This window comes from Pelophylax lessonae (genome assembly GCF_965119305.1).
Source record: "Pelophylax lessonae genome assembly, chromosome: 2".
Taxonomy (NCBI): Eukaryota; Metazoa; Chordata; class Amphibia; order Anura; family Ranidae; genus Pelophylax; species Pelophylax lessonae.
The window spans coordinates 482,409,127-482,430,383 of NC_138769.1; the positions used below are offsets into that span (position 1 = coordinate 482,409,127).

The 21,257-nt window shown below is 40.3% G+C and overlaps 1 protein-coding gene across 1 annotated transcript in view; it reads left to right on the forward strand.

Moving 5' to 3' along the window:
- Positions 1-21,257, forward strand: part of TM9SF2 (transmembrane 9 superfamily member 2) — a 64,507-nt gene that overhangs the window by 35,937 nt on the left and 7,313 nt on the right. Inside the window, exons 10-16 of the mRNA XM_082247031.1 lie at positions 2,391-2,523; positions 2,649-2,768; positions 4,191-4,248; positions 4,807-4,966; positions 18,222-18,373; positions 19,120-19,231; positions 20,043-20,214. Of these exons, the coding sequence (XP_082103157.1) occupies positions 2,391-2,523; positions 2,649-2,768; positions 4,191-4,248; positions 4,807-4,966; positions 18,222-18,373; positions 19,120-19,231; positions 20,043-20,214 (907 nt within the window). The remainder of the gene's footprint in view (positions 1-2,390; positions 2,524-2,648; positions 2,769-4,190; positions 4,249-4,806; positions 4,967-18,221; positions 18,374-19,119; positions 19,232-20,042; positions 20,215-21,257) is intronic.

Below are 21,257 nucleotides of genomic sequence, written 5' to 3' on the forward strand. Positions count from 1 at the left end.
TTGCGCAAAAGTTATTGCGTTTACTAACAAAGGGAAATATTTTTGTCATTTTTGTTGTTTTTTTTTTTAACGCGTAATGGCGGCGATCTGCGATTTTTTTTTTGCGGTACTGCGACATTGCGGCGGACAGATCGGACCCTTGACTGACATTTCTGACACTTTTGGGGTTACCAGTGACATTTCTACAGTAATCAGTGCTATACATATGCACTGTTACTGTAAAAATACACTGGTAGTGAAGGGGTTAACTTTATTTGAGAGGGAGGGGCTGTGTGTGTCCCTAGGGGCGTGATTCTAACTGTGATTGGCTGGGGCTTCAGCTGTATGCAGAGTGATCAACGGATCTACATAGTAGATCCATGTGATCAGCTCTCATACAGCAAGGAGAATGACAGGCAGCTTGTTTACACAAGCTGCCTGACTTTCTCCCTCTCCCCCGCCGATCGCAGAGTGGCCGGCGGCGATCGGGTCCGCCGGTCACACGCGCGGGGGGGTCCGTGACCACTCGGGAGCGGGAGCGCGCCTCCGGGGGCGCGCGCTCGCTCCCTAGACCCTCGCAAGCTAGTGACGTAACCCTACGTCACTTTGCCTGTGAGGGGCTGACCGCCGACGTAGATAGTCGTGCGGCGGTCGGCAAGTGGTTAAATTCACGCAGTGCCGAATCGCAAAAAAAAAAACCCCTGGTCGGAATGGGGGTAAAATCTTCCGGGGCTTAAGTGGTTAAACTATTTCAAACTAGACAATATGTTTTAAAAAAAAAATATATATATATATATATATATATATATATATATATATATATATATATATTGTTTTAAGGGACCTCTAAACCCTACAGCAACAAAATGTTATTTCAGTGTTTATGCTGCTGCTCCAGGTGGGTCCGCCACATAGTCTGGAGTTTACCTCCAGCGTATTCCGGTGCAAGCACTTCTCATCCAGCCATGTGGAACAAATGCAAAAGAATCTAAAAGGGCTACACACTTGAAAACTGCATTCACTTTAAAGATGATCTTTCAAACGCCGTATACCGCAACAGTAGACACTGTGAGCAAGAAAACAATCAATGCGTTTCACGCTGCTAGCACTTATTCATTACTAGGCATGAATAAGTGCTAGCAGCCCAAAACGTGTTGACTGTTTCCTTGCTTTAAGTGTCTACTGTTGCTGTATATGGTATTTTTAAAGATTATTGATAAAGTGGATGCAGTTTTCAAGTACACAGCCCTTTTGGATCCTATTGTTTTAGCAAAAATGTAATATATTGCAGTTTGCCAATTCTTAACTTTGGTAGCTGTATTAGATTGTGTGTGTTTTTTTTTTTTTTTTTTTTTTTGCTGAGTACTTTTTCTGCAAGTACAGAAAAATAACTGTTAATCGTGTCAATTATTCAGTGAGCCTTTTACCTTCTGTGTGCTACGTCCTCTGCTACACTGAAGTCTTTAGCATTATCTGTACTTTTTCACTTTCTCTTGTGATCTACAGAACACTTCTGAAGTTATAGAGATCAGGAGATGATGTTCTGTAGCCCAATTCAGGAGTAAGTGGCCTAGGGTGACAATGCTGCTCCTTGATATTTACTGTACGGGAGGGGAGCGTTGTCACCCTTGCACTCCAGGTGCAAAAATGCGAAAAGACTGAAAAATGAAAATGAATGTACCTACTACCACATCAAAGGACTGGTAAGCTGCAATATGTTGCATTTGGTTCTTGGGTTTATATGCGATTTAAAGTGGACGTAAACTTCCATCGATTTGTTTTTGTATCTATAGGTAAGCCTATAATGAGGCTTACCTATAGGTACTGTAAATATTTCCTAAACGTGCACCGTTTAGGAGATTTTTTACTGTATATATGCAGCTGACATCAGCGCATACGCTCTGAAGAAACGGCCACCCATGCCGTTTCTTCAGAGCCCTGTCCCGTGACCGGTGGCTCTCGCCCACATGCACGAGAGTGATGTCGCACAGCTGAGTCCACAGACCCTAAATGACGATGGGTGAATATAGATGTGGCCTCCAGCGGTGACAGTGAGGGCTTTGTTTGCAGGCAAGTTTCACATAATGTGTTAGTATGTGATGCATGCACATTATTCCTTCACTTTGCAGGTTAAAAAAAAGGGTGCTTTACTTCCTCTTTAATGCTTTGTGGACAAGCCCTAGTTTGACTCTATTGCATCATTTCTTTTGCACTATTTTATTGCATCATTTCTTTTGCACTATTTTATTAAACAATCACACACGATATCAAAAGCAGTCACATGTACTATAACTTTTTTTATTTTTAGCATGTTGTTAAGAAGCAAACTCTGTTTAGTAAGATCCTGTATATTCTAAAACTATCGGAATGTATGTGACTTCATCCTTATGTTCTCTTGGTATGTCTTTCAGGAAGATGCTCAGGAAGAGTTTGGTTGGAAACTGGTGCATGGTGATATTTTCAGGCCTCCTAGAAAAGGAATGCTGCTCTCAGTTTTCCTTGGTTCAGGCGCTCAGATCTTGATTATGACATTTGTCACTTTATGTGAGTATCTCCAGAGTTTGACAAAAACTGTCTGCAGTAATAACAATTAAAAAAAAAAAAAATCACATCTAGTGATAGAAGACTGCACAAATTTGATTAATAATTATGTAAATTTACACTTTCAGTTTTTGCATGCCTTGGATTTTTGTCTCCTGCAAACAGAGGAGCTTTGATGACATGTGCCGTAGTTCTGTGGGTGCTGCTTGGTACTCCAGCGGGTTATGTGGCTTCCAGGTTCTACAAATGTAAGTTGAGATATTAAGAAAGTAAAGATGTGGTGTATCAACTTTCTTTTATTTACATATTAGAAGTACTAATTATTCTAAAAAGGCAGTTTAGTGTACCCGTTTAGCAGTCTTTGGTTACTGTTTGGTAATGGTGTAAGCATAGAATTGCCTTGTATTTGTTCTGAAGTATTAAAATGTAATCATTATGTATTTTAGCACTTATGAAAAGACACAGCTTTTTCTGTTTAAACAAAAGAACCAATATGGTACATCAGTTGTAATTAAAGAGGAGTTCCGCCCCTCCATTAAAAAAAAAAAATACAAATACTGTAGCTGCTGACTTTTAAATATTAGAACTTACCTGTCCAGGGTTCTCGCGATGTCGGCACCCGAAGCCGATTTTCGTATCGACTCTCGGGTGCTGCCGCCGCCATTCAGGGAAAGGGAACCCAGCAGTGAAGCTTTTTGGCTTCACAGCTGGCTCCCTACTGCGCATGCGCGATGCGCTTTGTAATTGGCCCGGCAGAGGAAGGAGGAACTTTCGAAAGACAGCGTCACAGCGCTGTCTCCCGGAAGTGGGGAAGGTACCTGTCAAAAATAAGGTTTGAGCAGCTTTGTTGTTGTCTTTAACCAGTTCTGGACCGGTAGGTTTTACCCCGTTAATGACCAGGCCATTTTTTTGGGATACAGCACTGCATTAGTTTAACTGGCAATTGCGCATTCGTGCGACGCTGTACCCAAATAAAATTGATGTCCTTTTTTTTCCCACAGATATGGCTTTCTTTTGGTGATATTTGATCACCTGCGCAATTTTATTTTTTTTCTTGTGTGCTATAAACAAAAAAAAAGAGCGACACAATTCCCAATATTTTTTACTTCATTTTTTTTACTTGTGATGGCGGCGATCATTTTTAACAGGACTGTGACATTGTGGTGAATGCTAGCTCGCTCGTCCCCTCCCCTCTCCTGACCTGCCGGGGGGGACCCCCGCCAATTCTTTTTTTTTTTTTTTTTTCCATTTTGCCTTGGAGTTCCCCCTCAAGATCCTTAGAGCGCAAGTCGCACCACAAGTCGGCTCATCATGATCGACTTGGATGCGACTTCTATTCAAATCAATGGGCTGAAAGCTGTATCAAAGACAGCTCCTAGGCAATCATTGTTTTTGAATGGAGGCAGAAAAACGCTGCTAAAAGCTAATTCGGCTAAACGCACTTTAATGCAAATGGAAAAAGCTACTACAAGCACGTTTTTACAGCTGCTTTTTCCTGGCGTTGGTAGTGGCTCTGCAGCTCATTTTTTCTAACACCCTGTGTGCATGAGGCCTAAAAATAATAAAAAATGATTTTTCATTTTGTGTACGTTTTTTTGCATGAATGTAAAATGTTTGATTTTACATGTATTCTAACATGTTCTGTGTTTTTTTTGTCTTTTTAAATACAGCATTTGGTGGTGAGAAGTGGAAAACTAATGTTCTGTTGACAGCATTCCTATGTCCCGGGTATATATTTTTGTTTGGGTTTTTCATTTTGTTTTTCATTTAGTAAAAATTATATAAAATGTCATAGTTAATAGTTTGAGTTCTGTAAAAAAAAAAAAAAAAAAAATCAAGCATCTCCAGATTTTTTTTTTTTTTTTTTTTTTTTTAATATACCTTTTAATACAAACCGTGCTGAAAGCGTAACTAAACCCATTAATTTAATGGATTCAATAAACTATTACATTCCTGACATGCCGGGAATGCAAACTCACTTTTGCTTGTGCTCTCAGCCAAACTGTCAAACCATCAAATGGCTGTTGTCATAACTGATCACATGTGCAGCATCATGGCAGTTGCAGATGAGAGGACAAGATGGCAGCTACCTTGGCTGAAAAGGAGAGGCGGGTCTAGTTATGCTCTAAAAATTTCTGCTAAAGATCTTTTATGAGCAAAAACATGTATACATATTTTTTTTTTTCAGTTCTAATCTTTTAGCCTTTAGATTAACAAATCCTTACTTCAGAGTAATCTTGCAGTTTAAGGAAATGTGTGTTTATTTTTCTTTTATTATTTATATAGGATTGTGTTTGCTGATTTCTTTCTGATGAACTTAATTCTTTGGGGAGAAGGATCCTCAGCAGCCATTCCATTTGGTACTCTTGTGGCTATCCTGGCTTTGTGGTTTTGTATCTCTGTCCCTCTTACCTTCATTGGAGCCTATTTTGGATTTAAAAAGAATGTAAGTATTTCATAACTGTATTGTTCAAAGGATCATAATCAATAAATTGTTAGCTCCTCAGATACAATCCTATGAGGGTTATCAAGTTTGAACTAGTTTGAGTTTGGGAGGCTGAACGTTGGCTTATATTGTTGGTGGTTCTGAATACAGCGTGGTGGTTCATTAAGTTACAGCGTGGTAGACTTACTGCCAGCGATGCTGGTAGACAATATTACCATCCTGTGTTGGTGTGTATGTGTCTGATTAAAGGCTACGTTCAACTTTTTGTAAAACAAAAAACAAATTAACAATAATAAATGCAGATGTATCATGTACATTTTTTTTTTTTTTTTTTACAATGGAGCCTACAAAGCATTGTGCCCGTGATCTACTGCAATGGAAGGCTCCTGCAGACACTATGTGCCTGTACCTCCCTTATGGGCAGACAGTTACTGAAGAGCTGGGAAAAACAATGAACTAGGAGGTAGCTCACCAGCGCCCTCGCAGTATATTGAGAACTAGAAGCCGTCTGCTGCAGTGAAAAACTGGACTTGTAGTTCGTTCATTTTTGGAACTCTGTGAATGAATGACGCAACTGTATGGGCAGAGCCCCACACAGCCATGCACTTTTTTTTTAAATTGTGACAGCGGGTACCGTAAAAGGATTCCCTTCTGCTGACTTACTGGGGGATTATAGGGGGATGGGGGGATGGGGCTCTGTTCTATCCTGAATATGGACCTTTTCCTTTAAGTGTATTGATACCAGTTGAATATTATTGGGCCTGCTTTTTTGTTGGTTGATTTTTAGATTACACTGTTCTCAGAGTATCTGAACTCTCATTAGAATCATTCTCCTCTTTAACCTACCCACCCACTGTACTTAAATGACGAGGTGGGAGCAGTATAATGTTTGCTGTTTTTACAGTGATTCTTCCCCCCCCCCCCCCTAATTTTTAAAATTTAAGATCTCGCATGCTTGGTATGTATGACACTCAAATATTTCCTATTTATACATGCGTATTTTCACAAATCAAAAATTGTTGATCAAAGAAAAATTGCCAGTGATATAAACGCGCACCAGATATATTTTTCAGAGATTTTAATTAAAATCTAAAAATAGCCTAATGTTAGGTTACCTTTTTCAAAAAACGACGCATTCAGTCAGAGCTGTACAGTTTACAATTTTTTCATTTTCTGATTTTTCTTGTACGAAAACAGTACATATTAAGCGAAAAACGTTTGTTCTGTTAACCATATGAGAAACATTTTGGAGTTTGTCCATTGGGAATTTTCGTACGAAAAGTCAGTATCGGCTGTAGAAAGTTGTGTAGCCTTAACTTATAGAACAAACAGTCCTAATGTAGTGTCTTGAGTTTCACTATTCTGAGTAGCCTTGCCTCTTGAATTAGTTGAGTATTGCCACCATTGTACGGTAGCACATCTACATCTAGGTATCTATAGCCTTTAGCTTCTTGTTTACAAAACACAATTTTGTATTGTGCATTAAAACAAAGTGAAGGTTGATTAACCACTTAACCGCCAAAAGATTTACCCCCCTCCTTCCTGACCAGGCCATTTATTTATTTATTTTTTTCAATATGACACTGCGTTACTTTAACTGACAATTGCACGGTCGCGTGACACTATGCCCACATAAAATGTATGCCCATTGTCCATTTTTCCCACAAATAGAGCATTTTTTTTGGTGGTGTTAAATTAACTCGGCGTGTGTTTTTTTTTTTTTTTTTTTTTGCACTTTAAGCAAAAAGACCAATCCTGTGAAAAAAAAAAAAAAAAAATAATAAAATATTTACCTTCTGCTATGAAACCTATTCAATAAAAACATTCAAAAAATCACATTTCTTCATCAATTTAGGCCAAAATTTATTCTGCTACATATTTTTAGTAAAAAAAAAAATCCTAAATAAGCGTATATTGATTGGTTTGTGCAAAAGCTTTATAGTGTCTACTGACTATGTGATAGTTTTATTTATTTTTTTTACTAGTAATGGTGGCTTTTAATGGGATTGCGATATGGCGGGCAATTTGGACGCTGACACTTTTGACACTTTTTGGAGATCAGTGTCACTTATACAATGATCAGTGTTAAATATGCACTGTCACTGTACTAATGACACTGACTGGGACAGGGTTAACGGTGTGCCTAGCTAGTGATTTTGCATACTGTGGCAGGTACTTTTACTAAGGAAATGCATGGTCCATGTCAGAATCCATGCCTTCCCTACTGGCAAAACTGCATGATCTGGTGCACCGGTGCCGCCATTTAACAATGTAACTGGTATAGGGCAGACCTGAAGAGGTTAAAAACGTCCCAACATTTCTGACTTCTGTTTGAAGATGCCCACTCTAAGCCCATCCGCTTTCCCATCTTTTACTACATGCGGAGCCACTGACACTAGAACAGGTATATGCAGATTGGAAGTCCCAAATTACCTTGCTGCATACTTGTTCATCAGTGATATACTAAGCATTAAGTGCCGGTTCACACTTGTGCGATGCGGGAACGCTGCGAATATGCAGCGTGATCCCGCATCGCATCCACACATCTGGCAGTTCACACTGCCGTATGCGATACGCAGGGGGTGTCAATCAAATGTTAACGACACCCCCAGTTTGATCGCATACCACAGTGCGATCTGACAGTTTGCACAGAATCAGATCGCACAAGTGTGAACCACTGTGCGATCCGATTCTGATGCGGCTGAAAAAATGCCTCATGTGCGTGTTTGGTGCGGATACAGTGCGAATTCAGCCATTCAAAGTGTATGGCTGAACTCGCATCCACACATGAGATCGCATGTAATGAAGGAGCAGTGCGCTCCAAATTACTTGCGATCTCGCAAGCCGCACAAATGTGAACCGGCACTAAAGGAAAGATGATTACAGCATGCTCAAGCAGAAGGTGCCTGTAAAACCCATTTCTTGTCGAGGAACACAGGAAGTTGGATACTGTTGGGTTATACTACCTTCTACAGGATGATTGGACACTTGCAAACAGAAATTCTAGGCCAGTTCAGGATAAGCCCTGCGCTATCCAGCATACCTCAACTTTTTGCTAGTGTCTTGTAAGGATATACATCTTATCTTCAGCTCTGCTGAGAAAGGTTAAATCAATAAATGAGTCCCTACATAATCGCTATCTGAATTGACTCTGTTGTGTAGGCCAATGAGACTTTGTATCAAGAACTACCTATTTTTTGCACCACTAGAAGCTTTTCAAATTTCCCATGACTGTTTGTTTCTAGGTAAAAAAGATTAGCGATGATGTCATCTGGAGGATGTCAACCACGGTCTCTTTTCTGCTCTTCATTGTAGAGAAAGCATTCACACTTCTGATTTGCAAAAGACACATGTGAAACTCCATTGGTCCCCTCTGGCCTTCTGACTTGCTGGCCACAAGCTTTCTGTGATTGTGCTTTGAGCCCAGTTGTATCACTACCTTGCAATTGCTGCTACAAGTAACCCCCGATCTCGCTCTGCTAATCGTTCCAGGGACATTTACTCTGTACCATTTGAGGGTACTGAAGCTTGGAAGCCATTGACCCTGCCTGTGGCTTTAGTTGCCTCTGAGCCTTCTACCCCAAAGTCTGTATGATGCCAAGTCTCTTTAAAATCCTTAACATCTGATGTTGCACCTAAGGGGTCTCGGGCTGCTACCATTACTCCCAGACTTGGAGACCATCTTGGATCTTATTGACTCTTTTCCCACCACTTTAAAATTTGAATATCAGCCTGCAACTTCAACCTGTGCCATTACCTACCTAGGCTTCTTCAGGGGCCCTGGGAACACATACACCTGCTATTCCCACCTATCCCTCATAGGGAGTTGCAGATTCCTGACAAGCTGGTTACACCTCCTAATTGGTTGGCAGCCTTGTAGCTGTTTGACGAGCCCTCTATTAAGTTGGCTGTCTTGCTGTAGATCCAGCACTATCCCTGTCTTAACAAAGCATAGTCTTTCTCTGTAGAGGAAATACCTGAGTTTAAGGATTCTATCAATAGGTGATTGGAGATTGTTTCTAAGACCTTATTCTCTCTGCCAGGGATCATCACATCAACTCCTGCTGCAGAATGGTTCCAGGGCTCCTAGTCATACCTGTTTGCTGTTCCCAAACTAAAAGGTGGCATCTGCCCCTTATTGGATCTCAAGGCCCTAAATTCATTTAATTCAGACTTAGAAATTTCATATGAAATCAGTCGAGCCTGTCATAGTTTGTCTTCACCAGGGATATATACCTACACATTTCTGTTTTTCCTGGGGCATCAGTGATTTCTTCACTTTGTGAAGGGGCATTAGCACTTACTGTTTGTGGTCTTGCCATTCAGCCTGTCTTTAGCCATGCCGATATTCACAATGTTTCTGGCCCATGTACTAGCTCAGCTATGCTTTCAGGGTATTCACAATGTGGAAAATAACTCATCGCTCTGAGTATTTGAATCTTGTTCTACATAGAGCTGAAGCCAGAGTATACCTTCCTCAGGATAAAATTTAATCTCTTCCAGACTCGATCTTCATTCCAAGAGTTGCCCAAATCTTTGTTTCTGGGTGCGTTCCGGGGCTGATTATATCCTCACATTTACAGTTTTCCACTACAGGCCTCTTATACACAACGTTTTTCCATTGTGGGACAGGTCAGTCCATTTCTTGGAAAAACTGGTTCTCTTGGCACCAGGGACCAGGTTGTCACTGGCTTGGTGGCTCGGGTATCCTGCTCTGGAGTTGGCCAAAGTCCTATCTTCTGAATTATTGAAAGATCCTCCTAGTGGATGTCAGCCTGTTAGTTTGTGGGGAAGGTGCAGGAGACTTGGTTATCGGAAAATAATCCTTTTCCTGATGAACATTATAGACCTTTGAGCGATTTGTTGTCCCTGTAACGCTGAAATTCCCGACTCGAGGGTCATCAGATCAGGACTAGGTTGGACAATATAATGGCAATGGGATTCAGAAGTTTGAGTTAGAAAGAATTCTTTCTTGGACAGAACTACATATTCAAGCCTGGATTGTGGTTTACATCCTAGTTGTGAAAATTGATAGCCGACTACCTCAGAAGACTGCTCCTGGACCCAGCAGATTGTCCAGGATATGGATTTGTTCCAAGACTTGTGTGACAGTTGAGGGGACACAAGACCTGCTGACCTCCCAGATTCAACAACAAACTGGCCATGCTTTGCTTATGGTACAGGGATCCTCTGGCTGAAGCATTGGGTGCAATACTGCCTGATCTATGCATTTTCTCCCCTGAAATACCTTTTTTTTTTTTTTTTTTTTTTAATTCTCCACAGTATTGAGATAGAGGGTATCCCAGTGATTCTTATAACACTGAATTGGCCCAGGCATACTTGCTACTCCAATGTGATCATACTCTACTCCAATGTGATCATACTCTGGCACACTCCATGTAGTTTTCTGGATACTCGGTCTAAATCCCTGGTGCCCAACTTGCCACCGGAAGGCCACATGCAGCCCTTTGGCACTTTCTGTGTAGCCCTTTGCAGGACCCAGCAGTCAGTATGGGAAGCATTCTTTTGCCAAGCGGGTTTAATGACGGTGAACTCTAGCAGTCTTATTTAGCATGCCCCCTCTTTCCTGTAATGTCTATTCACTCTGCAAGCACGCATGTTGCATGTCCGAATGGTCAGTTGATCAGACTGCAATGTGGCCCTTTGGAGCTGTAGGGGGCCATAGTTGAGGCCCCTCACTCCTTGTATTTTGGGAACCACTGGTCTAATGGGTCTGTTTAATACCACTTTGAGTGAATGTAGTAGGCTGGTAAGTATGATTCCCACGTGGTCTACCATCAGTCCTGTAAGCACTGCAAAGTATGGAGTCCCTCTTCAGGCACACATCCCTTTCGCTCCCAGCAGTCACTGGCCACTCCATAAACTCCATTTATTTATTTTTTATTTATTTTTTTTAGACCGAAGAAAAAGGGAAGCTGCTTTTCATTTAAAACCCTCAGATACATTTATTCAAATGACAGAGGCATAAGCTGATCCACCTTATTCTGCAAGCCCTAAAGAGTTTTACTCTCTGGAGCTTGTGTAGAATGAGGTTTATTTGGATAAGAAACCCCTTAAACGTAAGGTCACTTTTGGAACATGTTACATTAATTCACAGATATTTAGGAGTGAAGAAACGACAAGTCCTGTCTGCCACCTCAGTAGATGGACATGTGGATTGCAAGCGCACTGATCAGCGAGCTTGTAGTCCATTCACAAGATTTATCATCGTACGTGGAAGTCGTGCAATGTATGGGGAGTCTCTTCCTTGCTTTTTCTCAGTGGCTCGGATCTTAACCTTCCTTCAACGGGGGTTTGAGCAGAATCTTGCCTTGAGTGTGTGTATATGTGTGTGTGTATATATATATATATATGTGTGTGTGTGTATATATATATATATATATATATATATATATATATATATATATATATATATATATATATATATATATATATATATATATATATATATATATATATATATATATATATATATATATATATATATATGTCAGGTGTCAGCCTTAGCGGCCGTCTTTCAAGGGGCTTTGGCCACATACTCCCTGGCTCGTACCTTTCTTCAGGGAGTTGCGCACTTGGCCCCCTCCAGTGCAGTCTCGGTTGCCGTCTCGCGTTACTACTACAATACTAGCATTATATAAGTTGCTTGTTTTACATTTGAAAAAGACTTGTCCCACTAGCATTGCCGCGTTTAGATTTAGACTTTTATTACCACTTTAAACGGACTTGCACATGCCCCCCGCAGCCGCCTATATCAGACCTCCTCCTTGTGATGGCCTGTTCACCTGAGAGAGGAGTGCGCATGCCCCGCCCAGGTTTAGCGCAGACTCCGAAACGCGTCGTGAAGCCTACTCCGCCATCTTGCTTTCTCCAGCCCTGACGTCAGAGGCCGTCCGGCTCCCGCATCACGGCCGCAATCCTCCGCCCACCCGGACACAGCTGGCCTGGCTGTCTGCACCGAAGGCTCTCCAGGATTCTGCGAACCCCCTGTATTCCATCTTGGGAACTGCTGCGATCTGACACACGATTTTACCCTTACTTATATGTAAGTGACTATGTTTTAATTGTTATAATAAATTACTATCTTGCACTCAGAGGCGCTCTTCCCTCTTTCTTATCCGGTTTTTAGAACTGACTTCTCTTTTGCTGAAGAGCTGGCCCTGAGCTGCGGACACGTACCCCAGGTACTGGTCTCGATCCACGGACCTCCTCCAAAGACTGCCATTTACATGCACATGGACTTTAAATCCCCCCTGTGCTTCCCCCTCCCCGTGCTAACAGCACTGTACTTTTAATCACGATATATATTTATTTATGCTGCCATATGTACACCTATACCCCCAAGCGCCTATACACCTCTGTCTTAATCGGTTGCCGTCTTGGGACCTCAATTTAGTGCTCTGTCTTCCAGAAGCCTCCTTTTGAGAATCTTCAGGAGATTCTCCTGCTTACTGTCCCGGGAGGTAGCCTTTTTGGTGTCAGTATTGGCAGCGTTATCCTGTTGTTCACCCTTCTTGGTGGTTCACAGAGATTAGTTGGTTCTTCGCCTCTGTCCGTCCCTTCCAAAGGTTATCTCCGATTTTCATTTGAATGAAAACCTGGTGTTGCCTTACCTGTTTCCCAGGCCAAAACATCCGAAGGAAATTGCTTTGCATGCCTTGGATGTGGTCCAGATGATTAAGGTGTACCTGGCAGCTACAGAGTCTTTTAGGAAATCGGACTCACTGTGATTTGCTACGGATGGGCTTCGGAAAGGGTTGTCTGATTTTTTGACTTGCCGTAAAATCCATTCTCTGATGTTCATTGATGGACACAGCACCCACCCCTCTGTGGAGTTGTAATTCTTCTGCCTGCTTGTAACAAACAAAACTGAGTACCTATAGCAGAGAGAGGGAGTATACCCCCTGGGAGACTGCTCATAGACGTAGCCAGACTTTTTTTTTTTTTTCTGCCTAGTGTCCTACTATTGTAAGGGACAGTATAACCCAAGAAAGAAACTATAGGTGTCCCTGGGGAATTTGAGTGGAAGGGCTGGAGATGGTAAGTGTAGTAATGAAAGGTATAGAAAAGAATATATAACATTTCAACATTTATTGATTTATATTAAAATTCAACAAAATACAAAAAATAACATATTTAGACTTTAAAATAACATTCCATATACATATCCTGATAGGGATAATACATTAGGGGTTCATGAAGCAGGGGAGTGTATCCTCCAACATGTTTCGGAATTTTTGTTCGTCTAATTCCTTCTTCAGGGAAGTTTATATACACATAACCTAGTGGAAAGTTCCCCTTGGGGTGGGACTTTTAAGGCACAAATAATAATATAAAGTTTGAAACAAAAATGTACAATATTAAATATTTATTGAGAATTACAATTACAAAAAATGGTTAAAAACATATGGCAGGTACTGTACAAATCATAGGGTCATGAGGCAGATGCAAATACCGCTGTAAAAGGGTGAGTGCCCAACGCGTTTCAGAAACACAGCCAATTTCTTTCTTCAGGGGCAACCTTAAAGTGGCGGTCTGCAAGTGATCAATCATATACTAATCAATCATTAATAAAAAACATTTGACAATATTTCGTGGTAATTACAATTCATACATAGTTTAGACATAATATATCTATGATGAAACACTTAGAGTCTGTCCGATGACACTTTAGAGTGTATGCCTGCCCATAGTATTTTAAAAGCAAAAAGCTGAAATGCTTTCGTCCCTGTGTTTGGGTGCCGGATTGAGGAAGGTGGATGACAAAAATTGGAAGTATATCATGCAAGCATGTTCTTATTAGTGTGTGCCCGTCAGTCCATAGACCGAATGGGGACAGCTGGAACCCAGAAAATTGGGAGATCTGTATGGTAGACGGAGGAAAAAGGGAGAAAAAAAAAGAAACAATCACCAAAAAGGTTATGTTTCATTTGTTCTACAAAATTGGGAAATGAATTTTAAACAATGTGCTGTTGGGTAAGGCTGATAACCGCACAAAAGCGCTGCATGGGTAAAGTGATGTATATAAAATGCAAGAATTGTTTTAATCATCAAAATAACCAAAGTTAATTGGAGTGAATCATGGGAATAGTTTATATCCCAGACACCCAGTTTCGTCTATTGGACACACAGTCAAAGGGAAGGTAGATAAAAAAAAAAAAAAAAAAAAAAAAAACCTCCAGCAATGACTGGACAAAATGATGTCCAAAAAAATGTTACATCAAATGCAGCGCTGATAGCAAGGAGTCAACCATCCATACAAGCACAGTGTGAGATTGAAAAGGAAGCATCAATTTACCTTAACAATTGCATAGGTTCACACAGGACCGTGCATCGAAGCATCCACCTTCAGGCAAGTGATCAATGTAAATCACTGCCCGAAGGGGAGCTATATATGCTAGGCAATTGATTAGCTTAATTGAGATTAGCTGGGTATGCTTGTCCCTAGACCTCCCTCTTTGCAGTCTCCCTTTGGGTTCCCTGGTGCGCAGCCGCCGAACCAACTCCCGCCTGCGCAAACAAGATGAGGCGGAAGTCCGTGCGGCCGATGCGCTCCACCGGCACGGTCACCTCCGCCTGCGTCATACGCCGACGGAAGTGGGTAGGCGAAGCTAAAGGAACTCAGCGAGAGCCAATAGAAAACGCGCTAAGTCGGACAATTGAAAAAATGTCCGCCCGCCGTGCCGGGCATGTCACCAAAGGCACACAGATAGTTTGAAAATGCATAATTGTTTTAATGGATGAAAAACGAACATCTCAGCAATTGAGATTGTGAACAAGGACATAAAAATTACTTATTGGTTTGAAAAAGACATTTGTATTAAGTTAAAGAGAAAATTCCTCTAAAGGCACGATTTCCAAATTTAGGGGAGGAAAGCAGATCAGTTACAAGGTGTGTAGGGTATCGAAATTCCCTCAATGAAAAATAACCCTGAAAAACAATAATAAACAAAACAGATTATGCATGTCACAAATTCATACATTATGTGTATTATTAAGCAGTTTTGTTTGTACAGAGTGTGATAATTGAGAATAAACAACAGCAAGAGAGAAAAGAAGAAAGGGAGTTGAAACAACCATTGACAAATATATCAATGGATGCGAGAAAACAGGATAAATGTAAAAAGACATCTTTTATGTCAGAATCTGTCAAACAAAAATTATTGTTCCATGCCACCTGATGTAAACCCCTCTAGAAAAGGCCTGAAAGAAACCATTTCATTCAGGCCTGGGGGTCTGTGGCCTTCAGGGTGTATATCCATCGTAGTTCCATCTGTAAAAGAGTTTTGTTCCAGTCCCCTCCACGGGGACTGGGATGTATTCTATCAATAATCAAAAATCTAATCTTTGGAAACTGTCCTGCATGTACTAGGGATGTATGTCGTCCCAGTGGTAAGTCTGGATTACAGGTCTTTATGCTTTTGACATGTCTGCTCGTTTGAAAAATGGCAGTTTAGTTTTCCCAACGTAGAAGCAGCCGCACCCACAGAGGAGCAGGTATACCACTCCGTGGGTGCGGCAGTTGGCAAAATGTTTAGGGACAAAAATTTGACCATTGGGTAATGTGGGATTTTTAGTGGTTAACATATATCTGCAATAGTTACAACTACCGCAGATATATGTGCCCTTAAGTCTGCAGGGATCTTGGTTTTTAAGATTTTTGAATTCGCTCTGTACCAATCTTTCTTTGAGGGCTGGCACTTTTTTGAACGTAAATTGTGGGCGTTCCGGAACAAATTTACCAACAGTGGGGTCCAGAGTCAGTACATGCCAATATTTAGAAATGATTTGTCTAATATTTTGGTGTTGTTCAGAATACTTCATAATGATTCTTAGCACATGGTCAGACTCGCTATGGGTTTGAGGAGTCAACAGGATTTTTCTGTCAGAGGCAACTGCTTTTTTGTAAGCTTTTTTGAGGAGGGTTTTCGTATAACCTCTCAGAAGTAATCTATCTTTTAAATCATTTGCAGCAAGCTGAAAACTCTGTAAATCGGTACAATTGCGCCTGATCCTCAGGTATTGGCCAAAGGGGATCGAGCGAACAAGGGTGGCGGGGTGGAAGCTAGAAGCATGTAGGATGGTGTTCCCCGCAGTGGGCTTACGGTAAAGCCCACTGCGGAGAGCACCATCCGCCCCCCTGCAAATCTCCACATCCAGGAAAGTAATTTGACTATGGTGATAGTTCATAGTAAATGTGAGATTAAACTCATTGTTTGTTCATTCTGGTTAAACAGTTCTGCAACAGATCCACGGGGCCCCGCCATAACATGAATATATCGTCTATGTACCGGACCCACATAAAAATGTGGTCCGTGTACATAGACGTTGATTCATCGTGTAGAAAAAATTACTCCCACTCCCCCAGGTACAGATTGGCGTAGGATGGGGCACAACAGGTGCCCATCGCTACGCCCTGCACCTGGAGGAAATGGGAGCCATTAAAAGTAAACACATTATGTAAAAGAATATAATGCAGTATGGACACAATAAACTCTCCATAGGCATCAGGTGCATGATCTCGTATGATTGTATGTTTGATAGCAGAGATTCCTCGGTCATGTGGAATTGAACTATATAAAGTTTCAACATCCACAGTAACTAGGAGACAGTCATCTGGGATGGTAACATTGTCGATTTTTTGTAGAAAATGAATTGTGTCACGCACATGTGAGGGTAATGCAGTCATAAAAGGTTTTAGATAAGTGTCCACTAGTTTACTTGCATTATCCGTTAGCGATCCTCTCCCTGAAATAATGGGACGTGCATTCACCACCTGTGTATCTACGGATGTATAGAATGTAAGCAATATTATTTAGAACAAATACATGAGCATAGAGGCAAACAATATATCTTATCATCAATGAGGGATCCCCAAGTCCCATAAGGGTAGGGAATACCCATAATGGGTATGTGTCTGTATACACAAGTATATCCTTAAGAATAAAACGTGTGGAGGGACTTGTATTCTCTCAAGTCTATATACTTGTTGCACATTCAAACTACAGAGCTGCACAGTCAGACTGCATGAATATAAGGTATCCTTTGCCATACAAACAGCCACCTCTGCAGTATACCTTCTGTGAGGAGACAACTAAAAGGATGCTTTTTGCTCCATACTCCCTCTAGGGGTAAGTTGATATCTTCATAGTTACTGTTTACTCTTAAGGATATACTTGTGTATACAGACACATACCTATTATGGGTATTCCCTACCCTTATGGGACTTGGGGATCCCTCATTGATAAGATATATTGTTTGCCTCTATGCTCATGTATTTGTTCTAAATAATATTGCTTACATTCTATACATCCGTAGATACACAGGTGGTGAATGCACGGTTATAGTTATGTGTATATAAACTTCCCTGAAGAAGGAATTAGATGAACAAAAATTCCGAAACATGTTGGAGGATACACTCCCCTGCTTCATGAACCCCTAATGTATTATCCCTATCAGGATATGTATATGGAATGTTATTTTAAAGTCTAAATATGTTATTTTTTGTATTTTGTTGAATTTTAATATAAATCAATAAATGTTGAAATTTTATATATTCTTCTCTATACCTTTCATTACTACACTTACCATCTCCAGCCCTTCCACTCAAATTCCCCAGGGACGCCTATAGTTGTTTCTTTCATGAATTTAGTGGGGAAGGGATTTTGGGCTGGTTCGGCATAGCCTTGTACCAACCATTCAATTGGACAGTATAACCCAATGGTTAAAAAGATCAGAAGCTGTGTCCGTCAATGAACATCAGAGAAAAAACTCACATTATCTCAGAAAATTTGAATATTGTGAAAAAGTTCAATATTGTAGACTCATGGTGCCACACCCTAATCAGCTAATTAACTCAAAACACCTGTAAGGGTTTCCTGAGCCTTTTAAATGGTCTGTCTTGTTCAGTAGGTTACACAATGATGGGGAAGCACTCTTTTCTTTCGTTCGTTCGAAACTTTTCTTTTTTTTTTTTTTAAAGTAACTCACTAAATCTTTTGTCTTTGGGAGTGATCTTTCAGTTGAGCAACAGAACAATAAAGTCAAACATCTTAACCCTCTTTTTTTAACTGCTTATTTTGAAGTACCTATTTTTTTTCTATTCCCCCCTTTAGGATGAAAGTTGCTTTTTTGGTGTCTAAAATGTTTTGGGGGTGTGGGGTTATTTTTTTCCTGTGGAAATGTAAAAGTGAATTGTAGATGGCTATGTAACAATGCATTCCCTTTTTTGTAGGCCATTGAACACCCTGTCCGCACCAATCAGATCCCTCGTCAAATTCCGGAACAATCATTTTACACAAAGCCATTACCTGGAATTATAATGGGGGGAATATTGCCCTTTGGCTGCATCTTTATACAACTTTTTTTCATTCTTAATAGTATCTGGTAAGAAGAGATCCTTTTTTGTTTTTTAGTTGCTGTCTCCTAATAGCTATCATGACACCCATGTTTCCTCTAGGAAAAGCTACATTGATTTTGAGTTTGGTAGCAGTTTGGCTGTGCGTCCTCGTATCCAGAGGAAGCAATAACTTCTTATAGATCATTCCTCTGTCATGGTTAATTGTATTTTTTTAAATTTAATATTTGATATGCCTGTTTTAACCCAAGACTATCTTTTAATGAAAATTATTTTTGATTTCAAAGCATTGTGCCTCTGTACTGTAAAAGTAGTGTATCTGTTAGTAACCGTATGATTTGCGTAAAGTGGTTCTAGAATGCATGAAGGTAAAAAAAACCTTTAGTGTGCATCTAACCAACACAAATGCTTTAAAGTCAAACTCCAACCAAACCTTTAATTTTGTTTTGGCTTTAGCAGGCAGAGTGAGGGCCCTGCTTTAATTGAAGGAGAAAAAAAAAATCTGTTTAATCTTTGTTCAAGAAAGTTAGTCAACTTTTACATGGTTATTGAAAATCAAAGCTGTATATTATAATAGCATGTAGTTGACTAGATTCATGGTATATTCATGCAGCACGTTGTAAAGCTTTCTCCTAATCTTTGTAAAATTCCTGTCAGCAGCCTGTAAGAAATTGTTGAAGTTTGACGATTGGTAAAAAGTATTGTGTAACTTGATGATTTGCTATGAGACTGTGACTCCTAATAATACAAACTTTTTTTTTTTTTTTTTTCTAAGGTCCCATCAGATGTATTATATGTTTGGATTCTTGTTTCTGGTATTCATCATCTTAGTCATCACATGCTCAGAAGCCACAATATTACTTTGCTACTTTCATCTGTGTGCAGAGGTATGAATTTTCTTTTTCAGTGTGATATGGACATTTCTCAAAGTAATGGCTAGATGTTGCATTACTGCTTTTGTATAACATAATGGTGTAGCAACACGTATTTTTTGCATATTACTAATAAACTAAATGAGACTAAGGTGAGCAAAGTACAGCAAACTGCAATAACCAGATTTCAGTGTTCTTAGTTCTGTTGCTTAAAGGATAAGTTCATCATTATTTAAAAAAACTAAAAATAATAAATGCACATATGTTTGCAGGAAAACAAATGTTTTCTTTTTTTCCCTTTGGAGCCTGAAAGTCATTGCACCTGTGATCAGTGGATCTGGGGTACAATGCCAGACGCCTACAAACAAGCCCTGCCGCTTTCAACCCATACCTGCATACAGGCTGACTGTTAACAAGCTGCAGGGCTTGTGAATGAACTATGAGGCCACTCATCAGTGACCTCAGTCCATTCAGAACTGAAAGCCATCACCGCAATGGATGATGGTAGTTGTAGTTCATGCATTCACAGGAAACTGAATGAATGATGCAGCTGTGTAGGTGAAGCCCTGCACGGCCACGTTATTTTCAAAAAGTGAGAGTGGACGCGGGGAGAAGGCTGCAGCTGCTGACACATGGTACATGTTCCACCCTAAATTCAGGTGGAACATGTTCCAAAAGGTGAACTTATCCTTTATATTTAATATCAGTTGCTTTGGGTTACTATAGTTTTCACATGACTCTTTGTCACTGATGTTGGATGATTTTTTTACTATCTCAATTTCCACTAAGTGTTTCTTTTATTTATTTTTTTTTCCCCTCCTCTCAGGACTACCATTGGCAGTGGCGCTCATTCCTCACAAGTGGCTTTACAGCGGTATACTTCCTGGTGTATGCAGTGCATTACTTTTACTCCAAACTGCAAATTACAGGAACTGCTAGCACCTTCTTATATTTTGGCTACACTATGATTATGGTTCTCATATTCTTCCTTTTTACTGGTAAGATGCTGTTAATTTTAACTTTTGTACAGTAGAAAACGTTATCCCAAGTAGTGAGAGGCAAACTCCTACTGTGTTTTTGTTTTTATTGTCTTATTGAAAAATACTTTTTTTTTTCTCAGTTCCTCGGTGCAGTTTTTACTTTTGCTGATAAAATAGTCTTGGGGCCCGTTCACACGGAACAAACAGCAGTTTACCTCTCTGGCAGCTGTCTGTTCTCACTGCTGTAGAGGGCAGTGCGTGATTCAGCGCATCATACAGCTCCCCCCCAAATCTCATAATTTTATTTTTTATTTCTTTCTTTTTTTTTTTTTTTTTTTACATGTACAAAAGTAATATTTCATCTCACTGTGTGCTGCTAAACCGTGACATGTGATGTTGCACAGCACACCGATAAAATGCAGTACTTGTTTCCAGTTGTTTTGTGTGTCCTTGTGGTGATAAGCATTTTACATTTCGGTAAGACGCCAATGTAATTGGTCCTTAAGGTTGAAATCCATCCAAAAACAATTTTTGTTTTAATAGAAGAAGAAAAGAATGGAAATGCCAAAGCTTTACTCTCAGGGGAAATGGAAAAACTACACTTGCAGTGGGCCTTCCTCAGCACTAAGGGTTAAATGCTTGTTTTTACCTATGATACCAGTAAAAAGCACTTTTTGCTGATCTTATCCAAGGGCTCTTGTGAGCTTCTTCAATACCAGCTCCCTGAATCCAGTTTGGTGCTGCATTTAGCAGTTGTAGCTGTGATGTCATTGTGTACAATGCAGGGCCAATGGTCTAGCATTATAAGAGGACACAAAGGGTCTGCCCACAACCCAGAGCAAAGGGAGAGAAGAGTTGAGCCTGGACTGCTGGATGAGTGAGGGATGAGGTTAGTCTTCTTATTTTTATTCTGATACCTTTGGCAAAAACAAGCATTTAGTCCCTGCAGTGTGGGTGGAACCCAACTGCAATGTGTCTTTTTTTTTTTTTTTTTTTTTTTTTTTTTCTTTTTTTTTTCATGTTCATGGAAGAATCTCTTGTCGCTGCTGACACATTCCTGG